We start from the raw sequence: 24,958 nt of genomic DNA on the forward strand, positions 1-24,958 counted from the left end.
GGGGGAGCTTGAACTGTTCTCTGCATTTCATTTTAGACCACAGAGAACAATTTGAAATTTCCCACCTTAGAAAATAATGAAAAATAGTGGAAGGGTGATTCATAACTCTCTCTCCATGCTGCTCTCTAGATTTAGTGATTTGACAGAGCGGCGGCAAGCAGGTTGGATGCTGGGAAACACTCACACATCCAGCCTGTTGCTGTAGGAGAAAGTTTTATCTTTACAATTTGTATCTGTACAGCCTCTTTACTCCGACCCTGAGCATCTTCCTCTCGTCCCGATCCTTCACAGGCTTCACACGTTCTCTCATGTTGTTGGCGGGGCGTTATTTCTGCGTGCCTCTGGCTAGGCTGATAAAATATTGAAATTCACTGGAGTGACTTCATCAGATATTCTCGAAATCTGTTGTCTTGGATACGGAGCTGCTGGGGCGTCCACATTCGGCAGCGTGTGTGTGTGACCCGCGCCGTTTGGATCTGCCACTGCTCGCGGGATGGGGGAGAGTGCACCTGTCCAGGATCACTTATAGAGCACTCTGTTGCCTCCTCCTGCTACAGCCTGGGATAGTTTCCTCATAGAAAATGCAAAATGCAGTTTTTGCATGGTTCACATAATGTGATCAGATGCTGGCGGATGCATTAAAAGCTTGTTTTTGAGATGCAAACCAGCGGTGGCTGCACCTGCAGGTTGAGCTACGCGACTCAAAGTAAACACCTGAGTTTGGTTTTACTCAAAGTAGCTACTGGTTGTTTTACACGACTACTTTTGTCATTTCTTACGTTTGTTGGAGCCTCTATTATAGCTGAAACAATAATAGACACTATACCAATTGATGTTCTGTGGTAATTTGTTTCTCAAAATGTGAATACTTGGTGTTTTCCCGGCCTTATGTAATGGTTTCTGGGTTTTGGACTTTTAGTCACACACAAATCTAATAAAGCTATTTATTTAATTGAGAAAGTAGTTGGCAGATACAGTAAATCAATGAGCATAATTGTCAGTTGCAGCCCCGGTCTAAATACAGTGGATATCTTTTAATCAACAACTCTTTGGGTCATTATCAAAAACAATATCAGTGGTTCTGGTATTTGTTTTTTTTGTATCTGTTTATTTTATTGCAGATTTAATATTTTTGTATTGTGGTCTGCTTCGTCAAGGAAGTTGTGTTTTTTTTGTCTGCATTTGTCTGATGCAATTCAAGTTTGGAGCCGTACTGGATCAGGGGGAGGATTTATTTGTCTCTTTCTTTGACATTGTCATTGATTTCTCAGAGAATAAGTCAAGGACCTTGATGAAAATCGTTGAATTTTCCAAGTTGTCTGCAAACTTATAGGAAAAAAAACAACCAACAAAAACAACAGCAGTGCTTTCATATCGTAAGATAATAAACTAAAGTAATTATGAAATAACGGTGAAGTTATTTCACCTGCTCTTATCTTACTGCACATATACTGATACAAATTTATAAACAATAACAATGAATTCGATTGGCTCCTGCCCCCATTGCAACCCTTAAAAAATAAGCGGTATAGATAATAATTAATTAAATTTTCAAACCATGTATTTAAACCCTGAATTCATGAATCTGAAATGAACGTATTCATCATCTTTTACAGCAGGTCTGACCCAGGCAGTAAGGTTTGATGTGACACATCGTCCCCCGCCATGTATCACATTGTTATGTCTCTGCCTCGCAGTCACCCACCTCCTTCCTCCTCGGCTGCGGTGCTGCAGACCGTTGTATGATGTCATTGAGACCGCGACAAGTCGGAGCATGCTTTTGGCAGAACAAGACTCTCTGCACCTCGACACATCCCTCCGTCACGCCCTCCCCTGTTCCTCTCCTTATCCTGTCTAGTTTCTTTTTTTTCCTCAAGAGGTCACGGTGCCATTTCGGAGCGAGATCACAATCAGTCTTTGCCGGGAGCCTATAACTGAGGAAAGCTCTTATCATCTCCTGAGAGTTTGAGCTTTCATGAAGGAAATTCAGAGCAGCTGAGGGAGAGAGTGAGGTAGGCTGATGTTCGCCCATCTACCCACAGAGACCAATCAGTTGGCTGACTGCAGCTTTTTCCTCCGCCGTCAACAGATGTGCGACTTGTTGCCGCTCATCTCGCCTCGCTGCCAAATCCACTGTGAAACCCTTTACAGAACATCTCTTCTTCTTTTGTCGTCTCCTTGCATGGTTTCTCAGCCACATTTTTACCGAGGCCACGCTAAACAGCTCGGCTCGGCTCAGTGTGACTTCTATTAAGCCTAACGAGTGTGGAGCTCAGGCAGTCAGACCGTGGGATACACACGCAGCAAACTGAGTCTCAAATCAGAGACGCCAGCCCTCTGCATTGTCTGGTATAAATAGATCTGCAATTGGATCCAGAAGAGTTGTGGAGTGTGCCCGAGGGGTTGTAAACAGATTGTGATTTGTTGCGGGGAGATGGAGGGAAGAGAGAGATCAGGAGGGAGCTACCGAGCGGGGAAGGACGAAGAGAAGGGCCGGAGGATGGAGGGTGGAGAGAAGAGGAAGCCACTGAAAGGGAGGACGGCGAAGGGGCTTCAGAGGTGGAGCTGAAGGAGAGAAAATAGTTCAGTCATGTCATAACAGAAGAGTAGTGGAGAGACATGTTTGCCCCGAGATGTTTAAATCATAATTAAACGTTGCCGTGGAGATTCCCCCTCATGCTTAAAAAATGTTCCATATCAGACTTAAGGAAACTTTAAACGCTTAAAGGAAAGAGAGAGAGCAGAACTGCGAGGTCTCCTCTCTTCCTCTTTTCCTTTTCCCTGCGACGTCTGTGTTGAATCAGACCTCAGATGCTCCTCTTGTCAAACTCATGCTGATCCAGGTTACGTTGTCAGTTGTGTAAAAGACGCCTGGAGGCTCCTCCGCTCTCCCCCGAGACGGCACGTTGCCTTTCTGTTTTGGTTTTCTCTGACTGCCCCCCCATACCGTCTTCTATCTGTCGCACTTCAGTAAACTGAGGTATGTGCTTGACGTCACGGCTTGTACACAAAGATGTGTCGATATCAGAGTTTATCTTGGCAGACGGGTCAATCTGATTGGATTTGCATTGGCCGTAAATGTTATTATAATCTGCCTCTGCGGCAGCATCATTCACTGGGGTGTAACTTTTTTGCATTTCATTGAGTTTGACCAGTTATAGGACTTATCGCCCTTATCGGCAACAGCTCACGGATCTCGTAGTCTCTTCAAGTGGACATCTTTGTGGACGTCTTCTACGTGTGTGGCTCCTCTTTGTCATCCTGAGATATTTGTATTCTTGCAGTTTTGTTGTCATGTTAGAAACATTAGAAACGTCTTTATTTTCCTGCTGTTTTCTCACATGGGCTCACTCGGACATACTACTGACATTTTACTAGGGGGTGATTAGGACATTTGCATTCTCACATACAGCCCCTGAGCAAAATGTCTGGAAGTGACTTCAATCACATGCTTCAATGTGTCTTAAGACTCTCAGCTGCTCGTAAGAATAACCTGTACAACACTGTGATAAAATGACTGAGACGACAGCGAACAATTATCTGAACAGAGATGCCTCATTTTACTATGATTTAAATAATCTGCGGAGCCTCCCTGCTGGGTCCTTACTCTGCTTCACCTGAAACCATTTTGTGGTTTCATTTGTTTGGGAAATGCTGGCAAATTCCAGGCCAGGAATTTGAGCACACAGTATTAAACCGCATGAGAGAGAGAGTGAGAAAAGTGAGGGAGAAAGAGAGAGAGATGGTTATACTGTAAGTAGAGGAGGGTGTGTGTGTGTGTGTGTGTGTGTGTGTGTGTGTGTGTGTGTGTGTGTGTGTGTGTGTGTGTGTGTGTGTGTGTGTGTGTGTGTGTGTGTGTGTGTGTGTGTGTGTGTGTGTGTGTGGAAGGAGGCAGAGACATTTGAAGCACTACAAACCGACGTGAAGGGTTTTCCTTGGCCTTAGAAGCAAGGAAAGCAGGTCGAGCGGGGAAAAGAGCAGACAGGGTAAGGAGAGAGAGAGAGTGCTCTGTGTGTGTGTGTGCGTGTGTGTGTGTGTGTGTGTGTGTGTGTGTGTGTGTGTGTGTGTGTGTGTGTGTGTGTGTGTGTGTGTGTGTGTGTGTGTGTGTGTGTGTGTGTGTGTGTGTCAGTGTGTGTGTGACGTTGGTTCCTGGAAAAGCAGAGGGCTGCAGAATAAACAGGCTGCATGCCTGAGACTGCCCTGTGATGTCACCACTGGGCAAACGAGGGACGAGGGGAGGAGAGAGAAAGGAGTAGAGAGAGAGAGGGAGGGAAAGAGAGGGAGAGACAGTGACGCCCATCAGGTTAAAACAGGAGAGGGGATGAACGAGGAGCCAAAAGTGACGGCGGTGGAGAGCAAGAGGAGAAGTCAGATGAAAAGAGGGAGCGTGCTGTCATTCCTTGTAACTGAGTGAAGGAAGAAGGGAGGAGGAGGTGCAGTGATAAGGAGCAGAGGAGGCTGCTGTAGAAGAGGAGGAGGAAGAGGAGGAGGAGGAGGAGGAGGAGAGCACTGATGGGTAACGACCGCACCAATTCCCACCTCTCTTTCTATCTCTCTCTCTCTCTCTCTCTTTTCTGTGGTGAACAATTAGCGCTGCCGGTGTGACCGAGATGCCATACGAGGTGTGTTTGTGCATTTGCGTGCGTCACCATTATAAGTGTGCGAGGCTGTTTTGTGTTGTGTCAGGGACTCGACATCCGTAGAGGAACATTGTGTACAGGGGGAGTGTGTGTGCACGCGTTTCTGTGTGTATGTGTTATGGATTTTAATTAGCCCGAGATTGGAGCCGCAATGTTTTGAGGTTGAAGTGCAGTTTTCAGTCACGGCCACATGTCTCCTGTCCTGTCTGTCCTCTAGTGCCTCTGATATAAAAAGACTGATGAGCTCCCGTGGAAGTTAAAAATAATATTGGATAAGAATAAAAAGCAAATGATGAAAAATTAGGCCTGTGATCGCCGAGACATCACCCGTCACGGTGCATGTTTACCTTTGACTTCAGCATCCAACTGACCCTGAAGACTTAATATGGAGTCCCTGTTGCTTTTCAGCCTGTAGCCAATAAGACTCCTTAATAGTCAGGAGGACGTTGACTCAGGATCTCAAACTGTGGAGTGACTCAGACAGATCCAGGTAAAATCGGGACACAACTCCGAGAGGAAAAAACAACTTGAAGATGAGATGAAATGTCACCGTGAATCAGAAGATCAGATTATTTTGTGAGAATTCCCCCCCGTGCAGAACGACAGTAGGAGTTGGACTTAGACTCCCTAACAAGCCCCTTCTCTCTCCACGCGTTCTCTTGTCTCATCAGCTGCCAAACTGTCACCGCCGCCGCTTCTCAAACGAGCGAGGGTCAGAGATTGGCCAGAAAATCCGAGGGGGCGTCTCTGCATTTAATTAAATATCGAGCACCTTGTTAGGCAGGTTTTTCAAAAATGGCCAAAAAATCTTGTCGCTCCTCTTCTCGGAAAGGAGACCGAAGTGAAATAAGGGAATGAAAGGAGACGTCTTATGACGGGGAAATGTCAAACCTCATGTCCCCGCGGGGTCAGAGCTAATTTTCACTTTGGTTCGGGATGTAAGAAGATTACAACTGTGTCGACGGCTGACTCATATGTTGTTGTCACCCCGCACATGACGGCAGTCCTTAAGGACCTGTTGCGTGTTGTTGCTCTCCGCTCCTCAAGGCCTGGACGACAATAGCCGCGCGGGAGGGGTGGGGGGGGGGGGGTGCGTTTCACCTGCTGCACGGAAAACACAAAAGAAAGAGTGGAGATTATAATAACGCCATATGGGTTTGATAATAAGTGATGAGCGGCTGCTGTTAGCAGATTGATGTTCAGAAGGAGAGAAAGAACTCCTTCTAAGCTCACGCCTGCAATCAATTTAAGATGATCTTGTATGAGTGTTTCACAGCTTTATTTCTGTGTCTGGAAGAAAGATGCACCATAGATCAAATGTGAAGAAAGTGCAGGATGCTTAGTTCCCCCGTCAAAAATCGGAGGAAGACAGATGTGTGTTATTGCCTGTCGCACGCCCCTCAAATCATTTTGTCATCGTGGGCCTGAGTAGCTGTTTGTCAAGTCGAGTGCATCCCCGAATCATCGGCGCCTTATTAAAAGGGTTTTCACACTTCGGTCTGCGTGATGTTGTCGGATGCTTGAGTGCAGCGGTGACGGGCTAAAAATAATCAGGAAAAATCTCTCTGGGTTTTAGGCAAAATAACGCTGCTTCAGGCCGGTGCAGCGCAAGTGGAAATTCGCCACTTGCAAATTGCATTTCCTCATGTTTGAGTGGCTGCGCTGAAGCGTCTGTGCATTTGCGGCAACCCTGCTGCTGCTAAGTGTGCCCGCGATGGCGTGTTTGCCTCTTTATTAACAGGCAAGTGTCTCTGGCTCTTGCCGTGCTCTCTGTAAACATGTAGGTAAATAATCAGCCAATCGGCTCCTATTTATTCAGATTTAATGGGGAGGAAGCTGCGTGATTGGAGGGCTTCCTGTGCAGTGATTTGTGGGTGGCTGGCCCCGGCTCAAGGTCTGAGCCTCTCCGGGTCAATGCAATCTTTGTCAGATGTCGTCGGCCTTCGTGTGTAACTGCGGCATCATTCATGGGCAGTGTGTGTATGCAGCAGGGGGGGGGGGGGGTTCTTTCTTTTACTTGTACATAAAGAGGAGATGAGATAAAAAGACTCCGGTGTCAGAGGTTTTTTATGTAACGTGATGATGTCTCTTTCACAAGGTGGTTGGATCTCACTGAAAATCATGAGAGCAATTTCACTCAGAGCAAAGATTAATTACTTTTAAATTTTTACTTTTAGTAGTTTTAATAAATACTCACATATTTCTAAACATATGCACGCTTTGTATTTTTTGTAATTACAGAAACGCTGCACGACTTTTTCAAATCACACATCTTTCCAAACCTTTTTGATGCCTCACAATTGATGTTGACACCAGATATCACTCCAATCTTTTTTTGTTATCACCGAGCAAGAACACACACACACACACACACACACACACACACACACACACACACACACACACACACACACACACACTAAATAACACTCTGAAAAGCTTTGATTTAATCCCTCTCAGAGACCGGTGTGCCTTGTCGGATCAAATGTGACGCATGAGAACGTGTGACAGTGATTTTATTTTGGCATGACGTGCAGGTGTGGAGGTAAAGAGCCAGTGACCCTGACACCATCTCACTGAAATTGAGCATAATGAAAAACATTATCAGCACTAAATAGTGAACGCTCTGTGCTTTATTTCACTACTTTTAATGTCACTAAAAATACGGCTGGCGCATATTGAGAATCTAGAAGTGGAGACTTTCTTCTCTTCAGTAAGAAAAGGGTTGTTATGATTATCTGTCTGTGACCTTGAGTATTTCAAAAAGCTGCGTATTGAATTTCTCTTCACTGTGACGTCCGTCAAACTAAGAATTACTGTAGTTTAGTGGATGTGACACCTGCCAGGATCAAACCATTTCCTCTAACAAGATAAAAAGCACCGTGTGCGAGCTGTCCTCTGTGATCACAGCCCCCTTCACCTGCTTCTCTTCCTCCCTCCAGTGGACATCAACTCGGCGCTGCCCCTGCGTCTCCCACCGGCCGCCATCCCCATGGACCTGCGCGTGGACCATCATCAACAGCAGCAGCAGCAGCAGAAGGTGTCCTCGCTCTCCCCACCCGGCCAGCAGTCGCCCGGCTCCCTCGGAGGCACGGGCCAGGGCGGCGTGGTGGCGGCCTCGGTGCGCGAGCAGCAGCTGCAGCAGGAGCTGCTGACGCTGAAGCAGAAGCAGCAGATCCAGCGGCAGATCCTCATCGCCGAGTTCCAGCGGCAGCACGAGCAGCTGTCCCGCCAGCATGAGGCCCAGCTCCAGGAACACATTAAGGTACATCACTTAAAATTTTAGAAGGATGATTTTTACTGCTGTGCCCAGCAGATATGACCTTTCAAGATACCAGAATTTGAGATTTAAAAAAAAGGAAAAATTTAACTAAATTGTGTAATCACTTACAGAGTAATTCCAGTCAAATATTCCATCGTCCTTTTCCAGGATTCTGAGACAAAGTTACCAAACTTAAAACATCAATATTTAAAACCAAATTCCTTCTTTTGATCGTCTGTACGCCAGAGGAAAATGTCAGGCTTTTTACGATCCATATTTTTACTCTTAAATCATCATCCCTTGTACAGTACAGAAGAAAATGTGCCTCACTTTCCACCTCTAAATCACACAGCTCACGTAATCTGTTTTTCTCCCCAAAATATGTTTGAATCTGCCAACCTCGATGGCCAGTGGAAGAATACCTGCGCTCAAGTGTGCAAGGAAGAATATCTGGCGTCAGGGAAATAAGTGAAAAGGTCAAAAAACAGCTGATCTCACTATGATAGAGTGATAAAAATCGCTCATTAGGGGGATTTTTTTTGGGGGGGCCCTAATCTGGATCTGCGCCAAAATTTAATGAGTTCTTCCTTGGCACATTTCCCATTCTCCCGCCAAAGCTGCTTTCACACATGCACTGACCTCCGGGCGTTTTCCTGAAATTATCAGGCTGTCCAATAATCGGTTGCTCTGGACATTTTCAAGAACTTAAATGTGAAACTGAAAAAAGACGCTGACAAAGATGTCAACTTGGAAAGACAACGAGATTTGAGAGCTGTTGATGTTTTCCTGCCTCCTGCTGTGTTATCATAAATGAAAGTGAAAACTGTCCAGACCCGATTTTTGCAGACTTTTCATGTGTGAAAACAGCTCAAGTTTCAAGAAAGTCAGTTAAGTAGTTTTTGCGTAAATCCTGTTAACAGACAGACGGATCAAAGTACAGTTTTATTTAAAACCTCCGAGAGACAACAATCCAAAATCGAATCGGCAGGTTTGTCTCCCAAACCTATTTAAAAACAGAGACAGCTCTTAATTTACTCAGCCACCGGATTCTTCATTAAGGGACTGAACGCAGCTCCGTCGGCTCCGTCGGCTCCGTCGGCTCCGTCGGCTCCGTCGGCTCCGACCCCCTCTGCAGAAGTCGAGGGAGCAGAAAACAAGGAGTCACTCTGGCTCCGCGTCCTTCAGGGATGGATGAAAGCAATATAAGGATGTGTTTAGACTCGGGAAAGGAAAAGTGTGAAAGACTTTGGTAACGGCGGTTGGGGTGTTACGTAACTGCACCCTCATGCACCAAGTCCTGTTGTAGCCTGACTTCTGATATACGAGCGTCCAATAAAAAGTCAGAAGAAATGGTGGCTGGTGTTTGCTTTTCAGAAAAGGCTCTTTTTTCTTTTTCTTCCCCCCGTAAGATTTTCTTGACGCGTCGAGACGTTTAACTGCTCCGATCACATTCCCATATTGTAGTGACCTGGAAATACAAAGTGGATCTAGATCAGCACGCCCACACTTTGACGCTCTAATACATCAGGGCCCGCGAGAGCAGCGGCGCTCCTGTGGGGCTGAGATGTCATAGAGGAGTATTCCTGTGTTTGTTCTTCTTCAGCTGCGTCTCACTGCTGTAATATGAATTGTAACACATGCACATACAAGTGAGCATACTCTGCTTTTTCCAGGGCTGATAATAAAATGTCTAAAAATGGAGTGAGGGGGCAGCAGATTAGATTGCACATGGCAGGAATACAGCATTCGGAAATTAATCATTTTCATCACTCCTCTATAAGTTGATTTGTACTTTCTTTTCTTGCTTTTTATCCTTAAATTTTTCACCCTCTCTTCTCCTCCTTCCCTCATGTCCTGTTTTACTGCCCTCCTGTCATCTCTCGTAATTTTCGTCCCTCGTCTTTATAATCTCATCTTTTCCGTCTCTTCTGTCCTTTCTTGCTTCTTTTTTTTTTCGTCCTTTAGTTTTTGTCCTTCCTCACTGTTAATGCCTTCCTTCTTTATTCATTTTTTCCTCTCTTCAGTCTCTTTCTTACCTCCCTGCCATTCTCTACTTTTTTCTTCTTTGTTCATGCCCTAACTTCTTCATTTTCTTTCCTCTTGTACTCCCATCTTCCCAACTTCTCCTTATTCCTCTGTCTTTTCTCCTTTGTTCTTTTTGCTCAATTATCTTTGCTGTGTTATCTTCCGTCTTTCTCTCCCTCCTTCTTTCCTTTTTTCTTTCCCTCCTTCCTTCAGGTCTGTTAGCACTTCTGAAGAGCATCTGTAATAAATAAAAGATCTACACAGGAAATATTGGCAGTTGTTTCAGCTCTGACACATTTCCACGTTGTGTTGGACGCTGAGTGTTCGCTCCTGCAGGTGAAACAGTGTTTGGGATGAGTGATGCTGTCTGAGGGGCCGTCTGGCCTGTGGTGGGGCTGCAGGACCACTCAGGTGGAGGCCGCTGACGCACAGCCTGAGCAGGGAGGCCCGCTCTCAATCAGACCCATTCACTGGCCCTGTGTGTACACACACACACACACACACTGCAGTTGTACAGGCATTAGAACATACACATCCTCTCAAATGTCAGCAAACACACTGACACACGCATGCCCAGTTTGCCTCCACGTTAGGGACAGAAACACACACATTCAGATATCCTGAAGCTCTTGAGATTATTAGTCAAAAGGAAAAGTTTGTGTGTAGATCTGTAATCTATTGAGCCACAGGGGTTTTGTGTGTGTGTGTGTGTGCCTGTGTGTGTGTGTGTGTGTGTGTGTGTGTGTGTGTGTGTGTGTGTGTGTGTGTGTGTGTGTGTGTGTGTGTGGGTGGGGAGGTTACTTTGAGCCTTCCCACCCACTCAATCCCCGATCCCCAACCTTGTTTGAAAGGCATAAAAAAAAAAAGAAGGATGGAGGCTTCTGGGCTGGAAGCGAGCCAGCCACAGCGCCCATGTACTTTTCTCGCACTCACCTTCATCTCACCTTCAGCCGCTAATTTATTCACAGACTCGTCTCAAGTGTTCGAGTCGCCCTTACGGTAAACACGAGTGCACGTCCCGGCCACTGAGTGTCTGTTTACAGTGTTTAATAAACACAATCAGTAGTTGATTACACGCAGTTATGGTAACTGATCAAATATTGCCATTGGGTGTGCGATGATAAGCAGGGAGAAGTGTTGATTCCTTGGCACGTGGGGTCATTATGTGGCTGGCGGAGTGCGCGCACAGACAGCTTGCACATTTATTGTATATCACAGAGACATTAAAGAGTAATTGGGACTCTTGATTTGGGGGCTCAGCTTGTCACAAGGCATTACGGCACCAAAGAAGGTGAAAAGCCCGTTCCACTGTGCGTTTGTGGCATTTAATTGGTGCTCTTAGCCACAGCGACTCACAAAGAGTCCCGGGTCTCGCTCAAGGACACTTGAACGGCACCAGAAAGGTGTCGGTGAGCACATCCAGGCTTTTATGTGGATTTTATTTTTGACCTTTTGGTTACAGGACAAATCGTGAGGCCCCAGCCAAGCAAGTTTGTTTGGTTTAAACGCCTGAGGAAGACAGACTTTAAAGCATTTAACAGATGTTCTTCCCTTCACTTCTCTGTGAGCAGATTGGATTATGTGTCTTGGTAAAGCCTCACCCGCAGTTAAATTGTTTATACTTGTTTAAAAGCTCGAGCTCGTAGCCCAAGGTTTTTTTCATGGTATTGCAAAGGTTTTTATTTTCTGGCTTCAAACACCTGTCGGACTTAATTATTCCTGACGGTGACTTTAGCGTAGCACGAGTGGAATGTTAATAGGTGTTCAAAGTCGAGAAAGTAATGAATTGATTATGTGGAGGACAGAAAACAAGAAGTGATGGTATTTTACTGTATCTTGCACTTAGGAGGGCTTAAGAAGTGAATTAGTAAAATGTTTTAAATGTGTACTCAGCTCTGCCAAGATGTTGTTTACCTCTTCCTCACACGTCTCTCTGAACTCTACTGACTTCCGTGAGGTGACTTGAGTTTACTGACGTGACTCTGATGTTTTCGTCCACAGCAGCAACAGGAGCTCCTGGCGTTGAAGCACCAGCAGGAGCTGCTGGAGCACCAGAGGAAGATGGAGAACCACCGGCTGGAGCAGGAGCTGGAGAAGCAGCAGAGGGAGCAGAAGCTGCAGCTGCTCAAGAACAAGGAGAGGGGGCAAGAGAGTAAGTGGCAGCGGGATTGGATGTTGGAGCTGTGTCGTTTGAAAGAGCTGAATCCATTTTTTCCTTGCATATCTGATGGTGTAATATAAGGAGTTCTATGGCGTTCATTCTCTGTATGTGTGATATCGGCTCTGTACTCTGTATCTGCCGATTTCTAAAATCCCAAATACTGGAATCAGTATCAGGAGGAGAAAGGGAATCGGAACATCTCTACCTCCCGATGCTCCCGATGTATTTTCGTCTCCACACTCAATATGTTTGGTATCTTTGCCAGCGTGTTCTGAACTGCTCTGCAAGAGCGCTTCATTCAAAACGCTCCAAGGTTGGAAACGACCGTTGAGATCAGTATTCACAGAGTGTGTTTCTGTGCATGTTAGTAAATGTGAGTGTGTGTGTAATGTGTTTGCAGGTCTATGTATTTCCATTTTACTTGGAGAACCTGTGTATTTACTGTGGTAAACGAGCTGTATTAGCCGGTGGCCTTGGCGGTGGCTAAGCCGCGTTATTACCGCTGCCTGCTGGATGTCTCTCAACAGTTCATTGAAAGAGAGTGGACAGGAGTCCTTGAGAGCAGTTTGCACACTGTATGGAAAGTGGTTACAGATCGAGGCTGCGTCGGAGAGAGAGAGAGAGAGAGGGAGAGAGAGAGAGGGAGAGCACAGTGGGTTTGCTCTCACGTGTACCTGCGCGAGTGTGGTCTGCGGGTTCAGTCAGTGGCCTCAGTTTTCTGAGCATTTTGAATCGTTTTCAGTTCTTCTTCTTGCTTTCTTGTTTCCAAATCCCTTTTCTCCGGGGCTTTTAGAAAGTACCGTACAGGACGAGGGCAGCTGACTCATAATGATCACTTTCAATATCCATTCATCTGCTTTTTATTTTAAGCGTCAATTCTTTGGTCTCTAAAAGATCTGAACATAGTGAAACTGGTAAATAATTTCTTGAAGCCCAAAGTGACAACTGAGGGGGAAAAAACACAGAATATTTGGTTTGAGAGAATGTAGATTGATTTTCTGACCCTTGACTAATCAACTAATAGTTGATGCTCTTAATGAGGATATTGAAGTTGGAAGACAGAGTTTAAAAATGGACTTTACCTCTTATTTCTGAGTAATTTATTCTCTGATTCTCTGATGCACACTGGGGCGAGCTGGTGGCCCGAGAGTTCAATGCTTAAATAAATGCTAAAATACCCCCAACATTAAAATACCAAACATGCCTTGCAAGCTTTTTGGAAAACTGTGTATGAAAATATATCTAAAATAATAATTCTTTAAGATTTCCATTTGACCATTATATAACCTTGATGGGTAGTTGCATGGGTTTTCTCCAAAGTAATGCAGATTGGGGTTTGGTTTTTTGGAGATTAATTGTCTGTAGGTGTATCCCACCTCTGGTCCAGTGTGAACTGGGACTGGCTCCAGCCCCCCTCTCGAACCCTAAAAGGATAAGGGGTATCGATAATGGATGGATAACTATGGCAGGATATTTTAATCATCGCTGCAGACTACAAGGAAGATTTACATTTCCTAAAGTATAATCATTTTGATCTCCCTCAGGTGCTGTGGCCAGTACTGAGGTGAAGATGCGTCTCCAGGAGTTTGTCCTGAACAAGAAGAAGGCGCTGGCCCAGCGGAGCCTCAACCATGGAGGCCTCCCCAACGACGCTCCCTACTGGTACCGGTGAGGAACAGTTGCTGCTTGACTTAAATAAAGTTTAAAAAGGTTGAATAGATGCATACAGATCTGTGTACATGCTACAGATAATCCAGCGAGTGGTTTGCATTTTAAAGTAAAGCATCAAACCCTGTGTGCTTTTAAAGACTCTGGCTGCCTTTCTCGTATCCCCGGATGAATGTAAGCAGGATAATACAATGGAAGCGATCTGCAGATCATTATAAGTTTAGAGGGTAATTCTCTCTCTGACAGCCGATGAATAATGCATTGGACTGTGTCTTAATCTGTCAGCGAGCTTCCCGTCTTCCTCACCTGCCACACTATATGAGCGCCACTGAGAGATGCATCAAGCGGGGTTATAAAACAAAGATAGGAATACACATGCGCCCTCACACACGCGTACACGTGACAGCGGGATAATTGGAACCTGATGATAGGGGCTCTTACGCTGAAAGCTCTGCCTTGAGTGTTTATTGTAGCATCACTGGCGCCCTTTGCAGGTGTGTACACTCGCTGCTTCCTCGCTGCTTCCTCTCTGCTGGGGTACACGTGAATTTATTGTGCGCCAGGAACCATAAAGAGTTCATTATGCAAATTGGGTAAAAATAAATCAGTCAGTCTCTCAGACATTAAATGGAAGCAAAAGATAATCCCACATTATGAAATTCTTCTCATTTTATTCATCAATGGTATTTGCACTGCAGCATTTCTTGTTGTAGGTGGTTGTGACGGAGCAGATTTGTCATGCAAGTGTAAATCTTATTTTCCCATGTTTTAAAGGAAATGGTCATTTAAGTGAGAATGAACATTAATATTTTAAATGTTTTGTTGTTTCTATTACATTCTCTCGGTCTCTAAACAAGAAAGAATCGCAGCAGTAGAACAAACACTGGCTGATTGTTTCACTTTTTGTGGGAAAATAACACTGAGGACGAAAGTAAACTGACAAGAGGAGGATTTTTTTACACTGACTAATATATCTGTGTGTTTTAGAAGCTGGTCACATGTTCTCAATGAGAAATAATATTGAAAGAAACTTGTAACTACAGCTGTTATATAAATATAGTAAAGAGCAAAGCAAGAAGCATCACCTGAAACAACCCCAAAGAATGTTTCCATCGCAGTTGAGCGCTGGACAGTTTCTAAAAATAAGTTCTGCGCGATTATGTATTTCATCCTGACAAAATAAAAGCTCTGAATCTATAAAATGCAAATAAATAACGTTGCGTAATCCTGATGAGAGACACCCACAAGCGTTGACTCTCAGCAGCTCAAAGTGATGCAAAGTGTCTCTCCCTATATCCTGTCTCCCTCGCCGGACTCTCAGCCCCCTCAGCTCTGGAAGAGATGAACGTGTGTACATCCGCTCGTCAGGAACATGCATTTGGGCCGGAGCCAGCTCGGCTTAACTTTGCCCACAAACACCACCTTATTCTGTAGGGAGCGGACAGATGGCCGCGCATGTCTGCGGCCTCGCCAAGGGATTTGCATGATGCTTTAATCATACAGATCTGTGACAGCCATGAAGTTAGTTACTTTGTCTGGATTCCTCATTGGGTCACATGTTCACAGAGTTAGTGTCTGGCCTTGTTTCATAGGATTTAGTTGTTTGATGTCGGGGCATCTTTAACTCTGTGTGTGTTTGTTCCATAGCAAAACCCAGCACAGCTCTCTGGACCAGAGCTCGCCTCCACAGACTGGTATGTCCACCTACAACCACCCCGTGCTGGGCGTCTACAACCCTCGGGATGACTTCCCCCTGCGAAAAACGGGTAAATCACACGTACACTTTCACACACATGCTTACACACTTGGCTCTTGCAGTGCATCCCTGTTTATTTGCTCCTGCTAGCAAACCCCAGGCTCACGTTTTGAGATTACACACATATTGGAACAGTAATGACCAGTGGCTGCTCTGCAGATTCACATCTAACACAATTTAGATGGCATCAGAGGACTACACCATTAATCACTTCCACATTAGGCCTTCAGGGTCTCCCAGCTTCCCCCACATGAGTGGTATAGAGAACAGGTAAGCGTAGGTGGTTCAAGAGTTCAGTAGAGTGGAAGATGTTTTTAGCAATTTAGCTCCTGGTGTTTTATTAAGTTTGAATAGTCCCTTAACCTCTGGGCTTGTTTTGAATCAGCTCTTCTATTGTGTCTTAAGAAACCTGCGCTTAATGCTGACGGTCTTAATAGTAGGGTAGTTTGTGCTCAGCTCAGATTCTTCAAAGATATTAGTTCATGAGAGATTGTTACAGATGTTAAGTAGTAGTAATTTGAATGCAGCACCTTGCTTCTCCCTTTAATTCATTTAGTAATTGCATATTAAAACTAAGTGGGTTTGACACATCTCACTCGAGGGCGAAGCCAGTTGGGAACATCTCCTCTTGCAGTGCAGCAATTACTTTTGGGCATCCCCAGGGCTCCATTCTCGGCCCTTCATTGTTTTCAATTTACGTTCCACAGTAAAACCATCAAACTTTTCCTCTGTGTACTAACTCATAACATTGCAATCATCAAGGCAGTAGTTTGCTGGTGTTAAATGCTGATAGATAGTCTTTGTGCACGAAGCAAATCAGGGTAATGTATTGCAGGTATTGCAGGCACAGGTCCAGCAGTGGTCCAGTAAGTTGCATCAAACATTTTATTGAGGCAACAAATAAAGGTCTATTTTCCATTCTATTTTCCAGAACATTAATTTAATACATTTTCTACAAAACAAGCACATGCAACCAACACTGCGACAAACTGTACAGATAGCATGTTTCTTCTCGTCCAACACCTTAATTGAACTGTTGACCCGGTCTTGACTTACATAAAACTTGAAACTTGAACTATATAGGTATTTTTTGACCAAACTTTCACTGCACATTTTGCCATCAAACCAGTCAAATGACCTCTTTCAGCTACCTGGCATGGTTTTTACAACATCTTTATAACACAAGCACGTTTTGTCCAAAGTTGGTCACCTTGCACTGATTACTTGTGTCCCCAGGAGTCGATATTAAAAAGTCTCTTATTTAATTTGACTTTAACTTGTATTTTATTAAGTATGCAGTGTACGTGTCCTTTGTGCTTCTTGTGCCAAAGCACTTTGTAAACTTGTTTTTGGAATAGTGCTGTTCAAATAGAGGGTTTTAGAATCAGGGAGTACATGTTATTCTTTTTAATTGGTGTCAAAAGCCATTACGAAACCTTTACAAACCAAGAATCATTACAAGTGTTAAAACTCTACAAAAAGCTCCAATGAAAGTTGGTGAAGTTTTCTCGTGGTTTACAATTTAAACTGTTTGCAGTGTGTTTTGGTCAGGTGTGTGTGAACAGCTTTGTGTGTGTGTGTGTGTGTGTGTGTGTGTGTGTGTGTGTGTGTGTGTGTGTGTGTGTGTGTGTGTGTGTGTGTGTGTGTGTGTGTGTGTGTGGTGGTGTAGCAGCCGTGAAGCAGTGGTCGTCTTACAGTGCAATTATTCACTTAGCGCGGCGGCAGGCGGCTACAGCCAAAGCTCTGGGCCTGTTGACTCTGCTGGATACGATAGCAGATAGACCACAGTTGACACTGGCTCACACAGCCACATTCCACCCTGAGAGAAGTGAAGAGGAAGAGCGAAAGAAAGGAGGGGAAATAGAAGAGGGAGACGGAGAGAGAGGGGAGCAGGCTTTGGCGGCCTCACTGACCATTTAGAAGACCTCGAAAAATATTTGAGGCTATAGATGGAGGGAGTGTCGGTTTCCTTATAAAAGCAGAGAAATGGAGGATGAGGGCTGGCGAGCAGGATTGTAAACGCAATCCAGCGAGCGGCACAGTGATGCCACACTCCCGTGAACTTGCTTCACACGGAGAAAAGAAAAACGGCGGGAAGATGGCAGCGAGGGAAAAGATCGTCCCTGGAGTGTCAGTTCCTCTCATGGTGTCTATAAGGCTGCGGATTGTGCTCGACTGCGGAGGAGAGGAGAAATCCTGTGCCACCCTGGTATTTGTCCACAGCGATGACGTGCTTTGCGGGGTTTACTTATGTTAATGCCAGCCGAGGGAGGTTAGAGGCTCTTTTATATCACCGCCTGGCCATAAAGTAGCGGACTGGCACCCAGGGCTCCCAGCAACGGTCAAAGGAAGCAACAGCACTCTTTTGTGCATCCAATTTTTATGTTTCAGTGCGGCTGATATGTTCATCCGCGGCACTGTTTAACCAATGCGACAACAGAGGAAGCCAAAAATGTGTTTACGGCAAGATAATATAAAAAGTCTTAAAAGTTATAATCCTCGAGATTTCAGTCCCGGGTTGATTTGGCAACAACTGTGGTTGCCGTGGTAACAGCGGGCAGCGTTCAATACGACAGCAGCTGCTCTGTCGGAAGAGCAACTGGTCTGTGTTGAACAGTGCAGCCGAAGAATCTCTCAATATTTTTAATGAGGAAATCAATCAGAAACAATTACAGCTGCGATCTGAAGGAGTCAGAGGTGCATGCTGCCCGCTCCCTGCAATATTTTAAATGTAGTCGCTGGCAAAGTAATCCCACAACTGGTCTTGTTTTCTCAACGGATTTTATATTACGACAGCGCTAACCTCTGCTTACTCAGTCAATACCAATGAAAACTACCATTTACCAACCAAATACCAAGAACCAGGCCCTGGCAGCTCATCACCCTAAACCCTCATCCATCTTCCCTGGCTTCTGGTCAAGTCCTTCATCACGTATAAAATCCTCCTCTTAGTTCTTAGTCCTTTTTGTCCCTCGACGATCTGCTTCCATCTGGGCCGGTCCTGAGCCATGTGTTGGGCCTCTCTTCTTCTTCTGCATCTACTTCTGTTTCCTCTTCATCATCTTCTTCTTCTTCATCATCTTCTTATTCATCAACTAGTTCACCTTCATCTACGTCATCATCTTCTTCATCATCCTCTTTATTTTCTTCTACTTCTTCCTTCTTCTTCTTTCTCTGCATATTCTTCTGCTATTTCTTCTTCTTCTTCTTCTTCTTCTTCTTCTTCATCATCATCTTTTTATTCCTCTTCTTATTGGAGGTATTAGCAGAGTATGAAAACATCCAATGCTTCAAACTCTTACGACCTTATGATACTTTTCGTACGAGTTGCGTGACAAGAGGTGCTAGCTGAAAAGCCTTCGCATTTGCGGAATGGCAGTTTTCTATACAATCACCAACACCTCTTTTACGGCACAAATTTAAGGGTGAGAGAGCATCACATGAACATACAGCGTGACCTTTCTGGAGCATGTTCTCACATACATGTGAATGCCTCAGAAACATGCGGACAGGGTGGGAAAGTTTGAGCCGCTCTGACTCACTGTGCTCTTTGACAGCGGCAGAGCAAGGCACGCTGTTCCCGTCTTTTCACTGATGAGCAAACGTGTTTTTTGAGGCCTAACTGGGGCAGCACGTCCTTCACATGGATACAATGGCACATAGGCAGACTGGTGCTCCGCAGTACACGGCGTTGGTTGATAACCAGACTGTGCTGCTCGTCCCTGAATAGACGGAGCACCGTGCGGCTGTCTGAATTCAGCATGTCATTCGGTGAATACACAGCCTTTCACCCCTGTTCTGAGGCCCATTTTAACAGGGCAACAATGCGCCGTTTGTGCATTGATATCATGCGTGATTGTATGTGCTCCTCTAAGAAGGAAAACTTTACTTTTCTTACGAAGAAGTTAAAAGAACACCGGTGAAGACTTTGCATTAGCTATATTTTCCAAATATGAGATGCAGCACGGTCCATGTTGTCTTACTTGACATGAAATGAGTCAAAGGGAAAATGATTTCCCAAAGCTAAGAAACGGAGACGCAGCACGGATCCAAGACCACACACTTACAATCACGCTTTTGTCCAGAGACACTGCCTTGATATTTACCAGCTGCATTTCTGTTATTTTTCCTCTTGATTCCTCTCAAATAGCAGAGGAAAGCTCTTTTCACAGGTATTGACGTTCTCCCCTTCAGCTCTGCTCGGCTTATATTCTATCTTTGCTGTGATTAATTGTGGTGCCGTGTTACTGGATTTTTTTTTTTTACTCTGGCGGAACCAAAAAACCTAATTACCGCTTCAACAGGCTAATTACTGCCCCTTTTTTTGCTTAGAATTCCTCTCAAACAGACGCTGCCCTCAGATGGAATTCTGAGAAAATAAGCTCCGTCATTAGTCTCGGAAACTGTAAACGAGATGTGTCATTGCTTTTCATGTTTCGACAATTTCAAATCGAATCTCTGAGAAGAACGTTGTGATCTTCTATATTCAGACTCGATCGTGAATGAGGATGCACACGCTTTTGTAATTAGCGAAATTCAAATGACACGAATCTCTTGTAATTCTCAAACATTAAACGTCCTAAATATCTGAATTTAATGTTTTTTAAGTATGAATTTTTTATTATCTAACAGCAGACACTCTACTCTATGGATAATATCATCAAATTCAGCCTTTGTCTTAATAATGTGGTTTAATTAACTTAATTACCTGTTGGAGCAATTGGTCAGTTGGGAAATCCCCTTGCTGCTGATTTTTTGACACTTTTTCCTCATTAAATTAAAACTTAATTATCATGATATAATTACATAATTCTTGAACTCCTGAATTTGTTTTATCTTCAATATGTCCCTGATGCTCGGTCGTATAAATTGTGTCCAAAGATCCAAAAATCGAATTCAGTGACAGGGAACATCTGATTAGAAATAAACTGGCTCCACAAACATGGACTGGTTTGCCTCCATCTGGACGGAGCTCTCTCTCCCACTACGTGTTACTGTACCTTCACACTTCAGAGTTCACACTTCACTCTTTTTCCACACATTTATTTTTACCTGACACTTGATGGGAGCGAGTTCATATTTCTTCTGAATGTTTCCGAACAGGAAAGTTTGCTCCGGGCTTCGTCCCTGTACCTTCGGGTTAGAAATAAAAGAGACGGAGGTGCAGATTAATCTGGTTGTGTCATAATCGTGGTTAGTTATTTGGATTCAGCTCCTCTTTGATGATTAAATATTGGATAATGAATGGTGAAATTATCCAAGGCCATTGATTGGCAGGGCAAAGTAAACAGAGCATTAGCCTCTGTGGCTGGAGCCAGTGTGACATGCCGTTCCCTTCTCCCTGTCTCCATTCACAAGTCTGTGACAGTGGACACAAAGGACCAAAAGGCCTTTTGGCAATCAGACATGGCTCCCAAATTGGAGCTAATTGCTTTTTAGCCGCAGTGTCTTTGGGAAAATGGATCAGAATCTGTCTTGTTCAGAAAGCATCTAAATAGGAGGCAGTAAATGAATAGCAGCGTGTAACAGTTTGTCTGGCAAACAGGTTTTATAACCGAGCAGCTGTGGGGAAGGCGCTCCGCGACAGATCAATGTGAACAGCTCCAGAGCCTGTGAGACTGTGGCTCAGGTAACTCTCCCACCCTTTTGATTGATTGGTCCGAAGCTGCACAGCCGCCAGTGATCAGCTTGACTTCACAGATGCTTGGTTTAGAGATGTGTTGTAGTTGTTGCGGTTTATTCTTTTATGAAATACTGCAGGTCAAGGTGCTGCACAGGAGAAAAACTCCCAAACATCAACAAGGCAGCTGTTGCAACTAGAGCCAGTGACCCTCAATGGATCAGGAGCTGAGTTGAAAAAGTAATATAAATTAGAAAGAATAAGTTTGAAACTATGGAGCAGAACTATAACTTCATAAGGTTATTTGTGGTATTACTACACACGACTCTATTTGGATTCCACCAAATGTAACTTTGGCAGCCAGACTGTGAAAGAATGAATCACTCACGTGTTTTGGTTGGTCTCTCTCCTTCCTCCTCGCAGCCTCGGAGCCCAACCTGAAGCTGCGCTCTCGGCTGAAGCAGAAGGTGAGCGAGCGGAGGAGCAGTCCGCTGCTGCGGCGTCGAGACAGCCCCATCACCACGGCCAAGAAACGCTCACTGGACATGGCAGGCAAGAGACACGCAGACATACTGGCTTCCCGTCTTGTGTTCAGATGTTTTTAATTTTAGTTTTAGGCTGATGTGTTTTCTTGTGACTATGTGCATTTAATTTTGTTGTGTCCATGCGTGTGTGTTTCAGACTCTGCATGTAACAGCGCACCGGGTTCAGGACCAAGCTCCCCGAATAACAGTTCCAACAACATCCCCAATGAGAACGGCATCACTGTGTCATTGTCCAACAACATAGAGGTAACACACACGCACACACACTCACACACACACACACACACACACTCACACAATCAATGAATTTGCTGATATATTGAGCTGTTATTGTTCTCATTTAGTTCAGGTGCATCTTCCACCACACTTAGGTTTCTTTCTACATTTTATTTAGTAGTTGAGTTCTTCTGTTAAAGACATTTCTACAGGGCATCTCTCTAAACCCAAACCTGGGAGCCGCTAGTAATAAACAACTGCAGATTTTCTGGCTGTTACTGATGGTGTGAAATGTTTTAGCGCCAAGATGCTGATTTACTTCTCCCCTGCAGAAAATAAAAATCATGTGTGAAAACTAAATATTTGCATCAAACTTTCCCAGAGTTAAAAGGTTATAAATCTCTTTAATAGGAACAACGTTAAAACCGAGAATTTATACAACAACAAGAAGCAACACTATAACTATGAATTAATTATGCATACTTTTAATGTCAGGGTAGCTTTGCTGTTTTATGTGGCTGCTGGACTGCAGGTGCTAGTTATTAGCTTTTAAACTTGGCAGCCTGGAGCGTGAGCAGAAAGGCTCAGAGTGAGGGATGAACTGATAATGGGTGTGTAGAGGAGGAGAAGAGCGGAGGAGATGGCGAGATCCTCTCTGTGGCAGCCATTAGGGCCACTCAGGCAGAGTGGAGGGAGCTCGTGGCGGTGACGATTTGAACCGCCGGCAGGGTGCAAACAGCTCTCTCCCCCATGTGTGGACGTTTGCTGTTTGCCCGTAGCGATTTTTCATGATGCAAACGCGGATAAATCATTTGAATGTGCTTCCCAGGCGTCTCTGGCCCAGAGGCTGAGCGGTGGCGCTGAGCACGGCTCCGTTAACCAGCTGTCCCTCTACACTTCGCCATCCTTACCCAACATCACCCTGGGGCTGCCCGCAACTGCCACGGCCACTGCTGCTTCAAACGTAAGGAGGAAACTGCTGCCAAGCTGGCGAAATTGCTTGCAGATTGACTGTGCATCTATTTAACTGTGAATGTGGGGTGTTTCCCGCCTGTTACAATTTATCAGGCCTCGTGTTCACTCTCTCCCTCCTTCACCCAGGTGACCTCGGCCCAGCAGGACGGAGGTCTGCAGCCGGCCCTCTCCCTCAGCCCTCCTTTCCTCTCCGGTGGCCACTTGACCCCCTACCTTGCTGAGGCGGGCGGGGGAACAGGCGGACATGGCGCTCACAGTCCGCTGCTCCAACACATGGTGCTCATGGAGCAGAGCCAGGCACAGAGCCCCCTGGTGACAGGTGAGAGTAATATAGTTAAACTGAAGTTGCTGAAGCGATTATTAGTGGAAAGTAGCAGAGCAAGCTTATTAGTGGAAGTAGTTTTGGTAAAAATGTATCTTAATAATAAGAAAATCAAATCCAAAAAGTATTTGCATTGTTCAGTTTCGCTCCTGTCATTCGCTGGCGACCCACACAAAAAGAAAATCCTCACCGTGTGTCTGTGGTAAACTGTGTGCCCCCTCATGCTGACAGACGTCCATTCATTAGCTCAAACTAATGAGCTCCTTTCATATGTCAGCGTATGCTATGAGACTGTGACATGGTTGCTTTGTGCGCCCTTTCCCATCAGCTCATTTACCGACCTGCGACATCGTTGCTATTTTCAGCAGGGGCATAGGCAGTGAATGGGCAATGACGCACACACGGACATGTGTATGTGTGAGTCCACGCAGGCGAAAGACGTACAGACAAGGACGTCACACGCCCCCACGCAGGACAGGAGCGGAGAGCGAAATATCACAGCCCACTTGCAATAGATTCCATCTCGGTTCAGACCAGGGAAAGTCGTGTTTTAAGCCATAAAAAAAAGTCTCCACATCCAACTTTACCCTTTAATATCCGCTCTTACTTCTTCTAAGTCTTTGTACGGCTGCTCTGCCATGTGGTAGCATCAACATTTATCTGCTGTTTGCACGGTAATAAATCTCCTCAGATCATTTCCCAGGCTCGACTGAGTCTGTTTTCTTACTTTTCCTCCTCCGGATGTTACACTGTAAATGCACTAAGATGTTTCCCAGTTCCTGGCTCGTATCATGAGAAAAGGAGAATCGCTGTGTGGCAGCACAGATGGTAGTTTCCATTTGGTTCACAAATCCACCTGCTAACTTTAAAAATTAAAAATCCATGTGTTGACGTTCAAGCGTCATAGATTTTTACATCTTAGAAATTTACACATACACTCGTGTATAATATAGGAAAAGTAATATCTTAGTGTCTTGACTGACAAACTTTTCACTGGGAACCAACCTGGCGTTAGTATCGACTCTGTGATCTTTGGTTTCGCCACCTCTTACAGTCTTTCCTGTTCGTCACCCAGGCGTGAGCGGCCTGTCCATGCTGCCGGCAGCGTCCATGGCGAAGCTGCAGCGGCAGCACCGGCCCCTGGGGAGGACCCAGTCGGCCCCGCTGCCCCAGGGGAGCGCGGCGCAGGCCCATGCCCAGGCCCTGGCCCTGCAGCAGCTCGTGGTGCAGCAGCAGCACCAGCAGTTCCTGGAGAAGCACAAGCAGCAGTTCCAGCAGCAGCAGCTCCACCTCAACAAGGTGAGGGACACTGATTCACCCTGTTCTGGGCTCATTTGACCTCTTTCTCCATCCTTTCGTCCACTCTTTTTACGTGTACCCTTTAGTTTTTACTAAAGTTGTGTTGCCATGTTTTTTCCAGAGTCTTTATAGTAGTACATGTTGTCATAATTATTGTTATATAACATGTTATTAGCATTTAGATAGAAGAGATCTGAGATCTGAAGTTGTATTCAAATAAACTGATAATTAATTAGGCCTATAAGCCACAGTGGGGCTGTAGTGTAGTTGTTTGTGTAGGCGGCAGCAACTAACACAGCCAATAATGTGTTGTAGCTGTGTGTGTGTGTGTGTGTTTGTGTGTGTGTTTGTGTGTGTGTGTGTGTGAGAGAGAGAGGTCCTTGATTTTATTCAGCCATTTTCTTTCTCTCTCTGCTTCTCCCTCTGTAGTATTTTTGTTAGCGAGCAGGCGGAGGCAGGTATGGGTTAA

The 24,958-nt window shown here is 45.0% G+C and overlaps 1 protein-coding gene across 10 annotated transcripts in view; it reads left to right on the forward strand.

Annotated features, from left to right (window-relative positions):
* The window catches only part of LOC117775518 (histone deacetylase 4-like), a 62,526-nt gene that overhangs the window by 26,237 nt on the left and 11,331 nt on the right, over positions 1-24,958 (forward strand). For 9 of the 10 annotated variants that reach the window (XM_034608817.1, XM_034608808.1, XM_034608826.1 and 6 more), the window contains 9 exons: positions 7,583-7,905; positions 11,929-12,079; positions 13,633-13,756; positions 15,404-15,522; positions 21,556-21,684; positions 21,814-21,923; positions 22,723-22,857; positions 22,995-23,187; positions 24,266-24,489. In XM_034608817.1, coding sequence (XP_034464708.1) covers positions 7,583-7,905; positions 11,929-12,079; positions 13,633-13,756; positions 15,404-15,522; positions 21,556-21,684; positions 21,814-21,923; positions 22,723-22,857; positions 22,995-23,187; positions 24,266-24,489 — 1,508 coding nt within the window. Of the gene's footprint in view, positions 1-4,106; positions 4,517-7,582; positions 7,906-11,928; positions 12,080-13,632; positions 13,757-15,403; positions 15,523-21,555; positions 21,685-21,813; positions 21,924-22,722; positions 22,858-22,994; positions 23,188-24,265; positions 24,490-24,958 lie in introns of those variants that run through there. The other variant, XM_034608844.1, reaches the window with a different exon arrangement.

Source organism: Hippoglossus hippoglossus, chromosome 2 (assembly GCF_009819705.1).
Source record: "Hippoglossus hippoglossus isolate fHipHip1 chromosome 2, fHipHip1.pri, whole genome shotgun sequence".
Taxonomy (NCBI): Eukaryota; Metazoa; Chordata; class Actinopteri; order Pleuronectiformes; family Pleuronectidae; genus Hippoglossus; species Hippoglossus hippoglossus.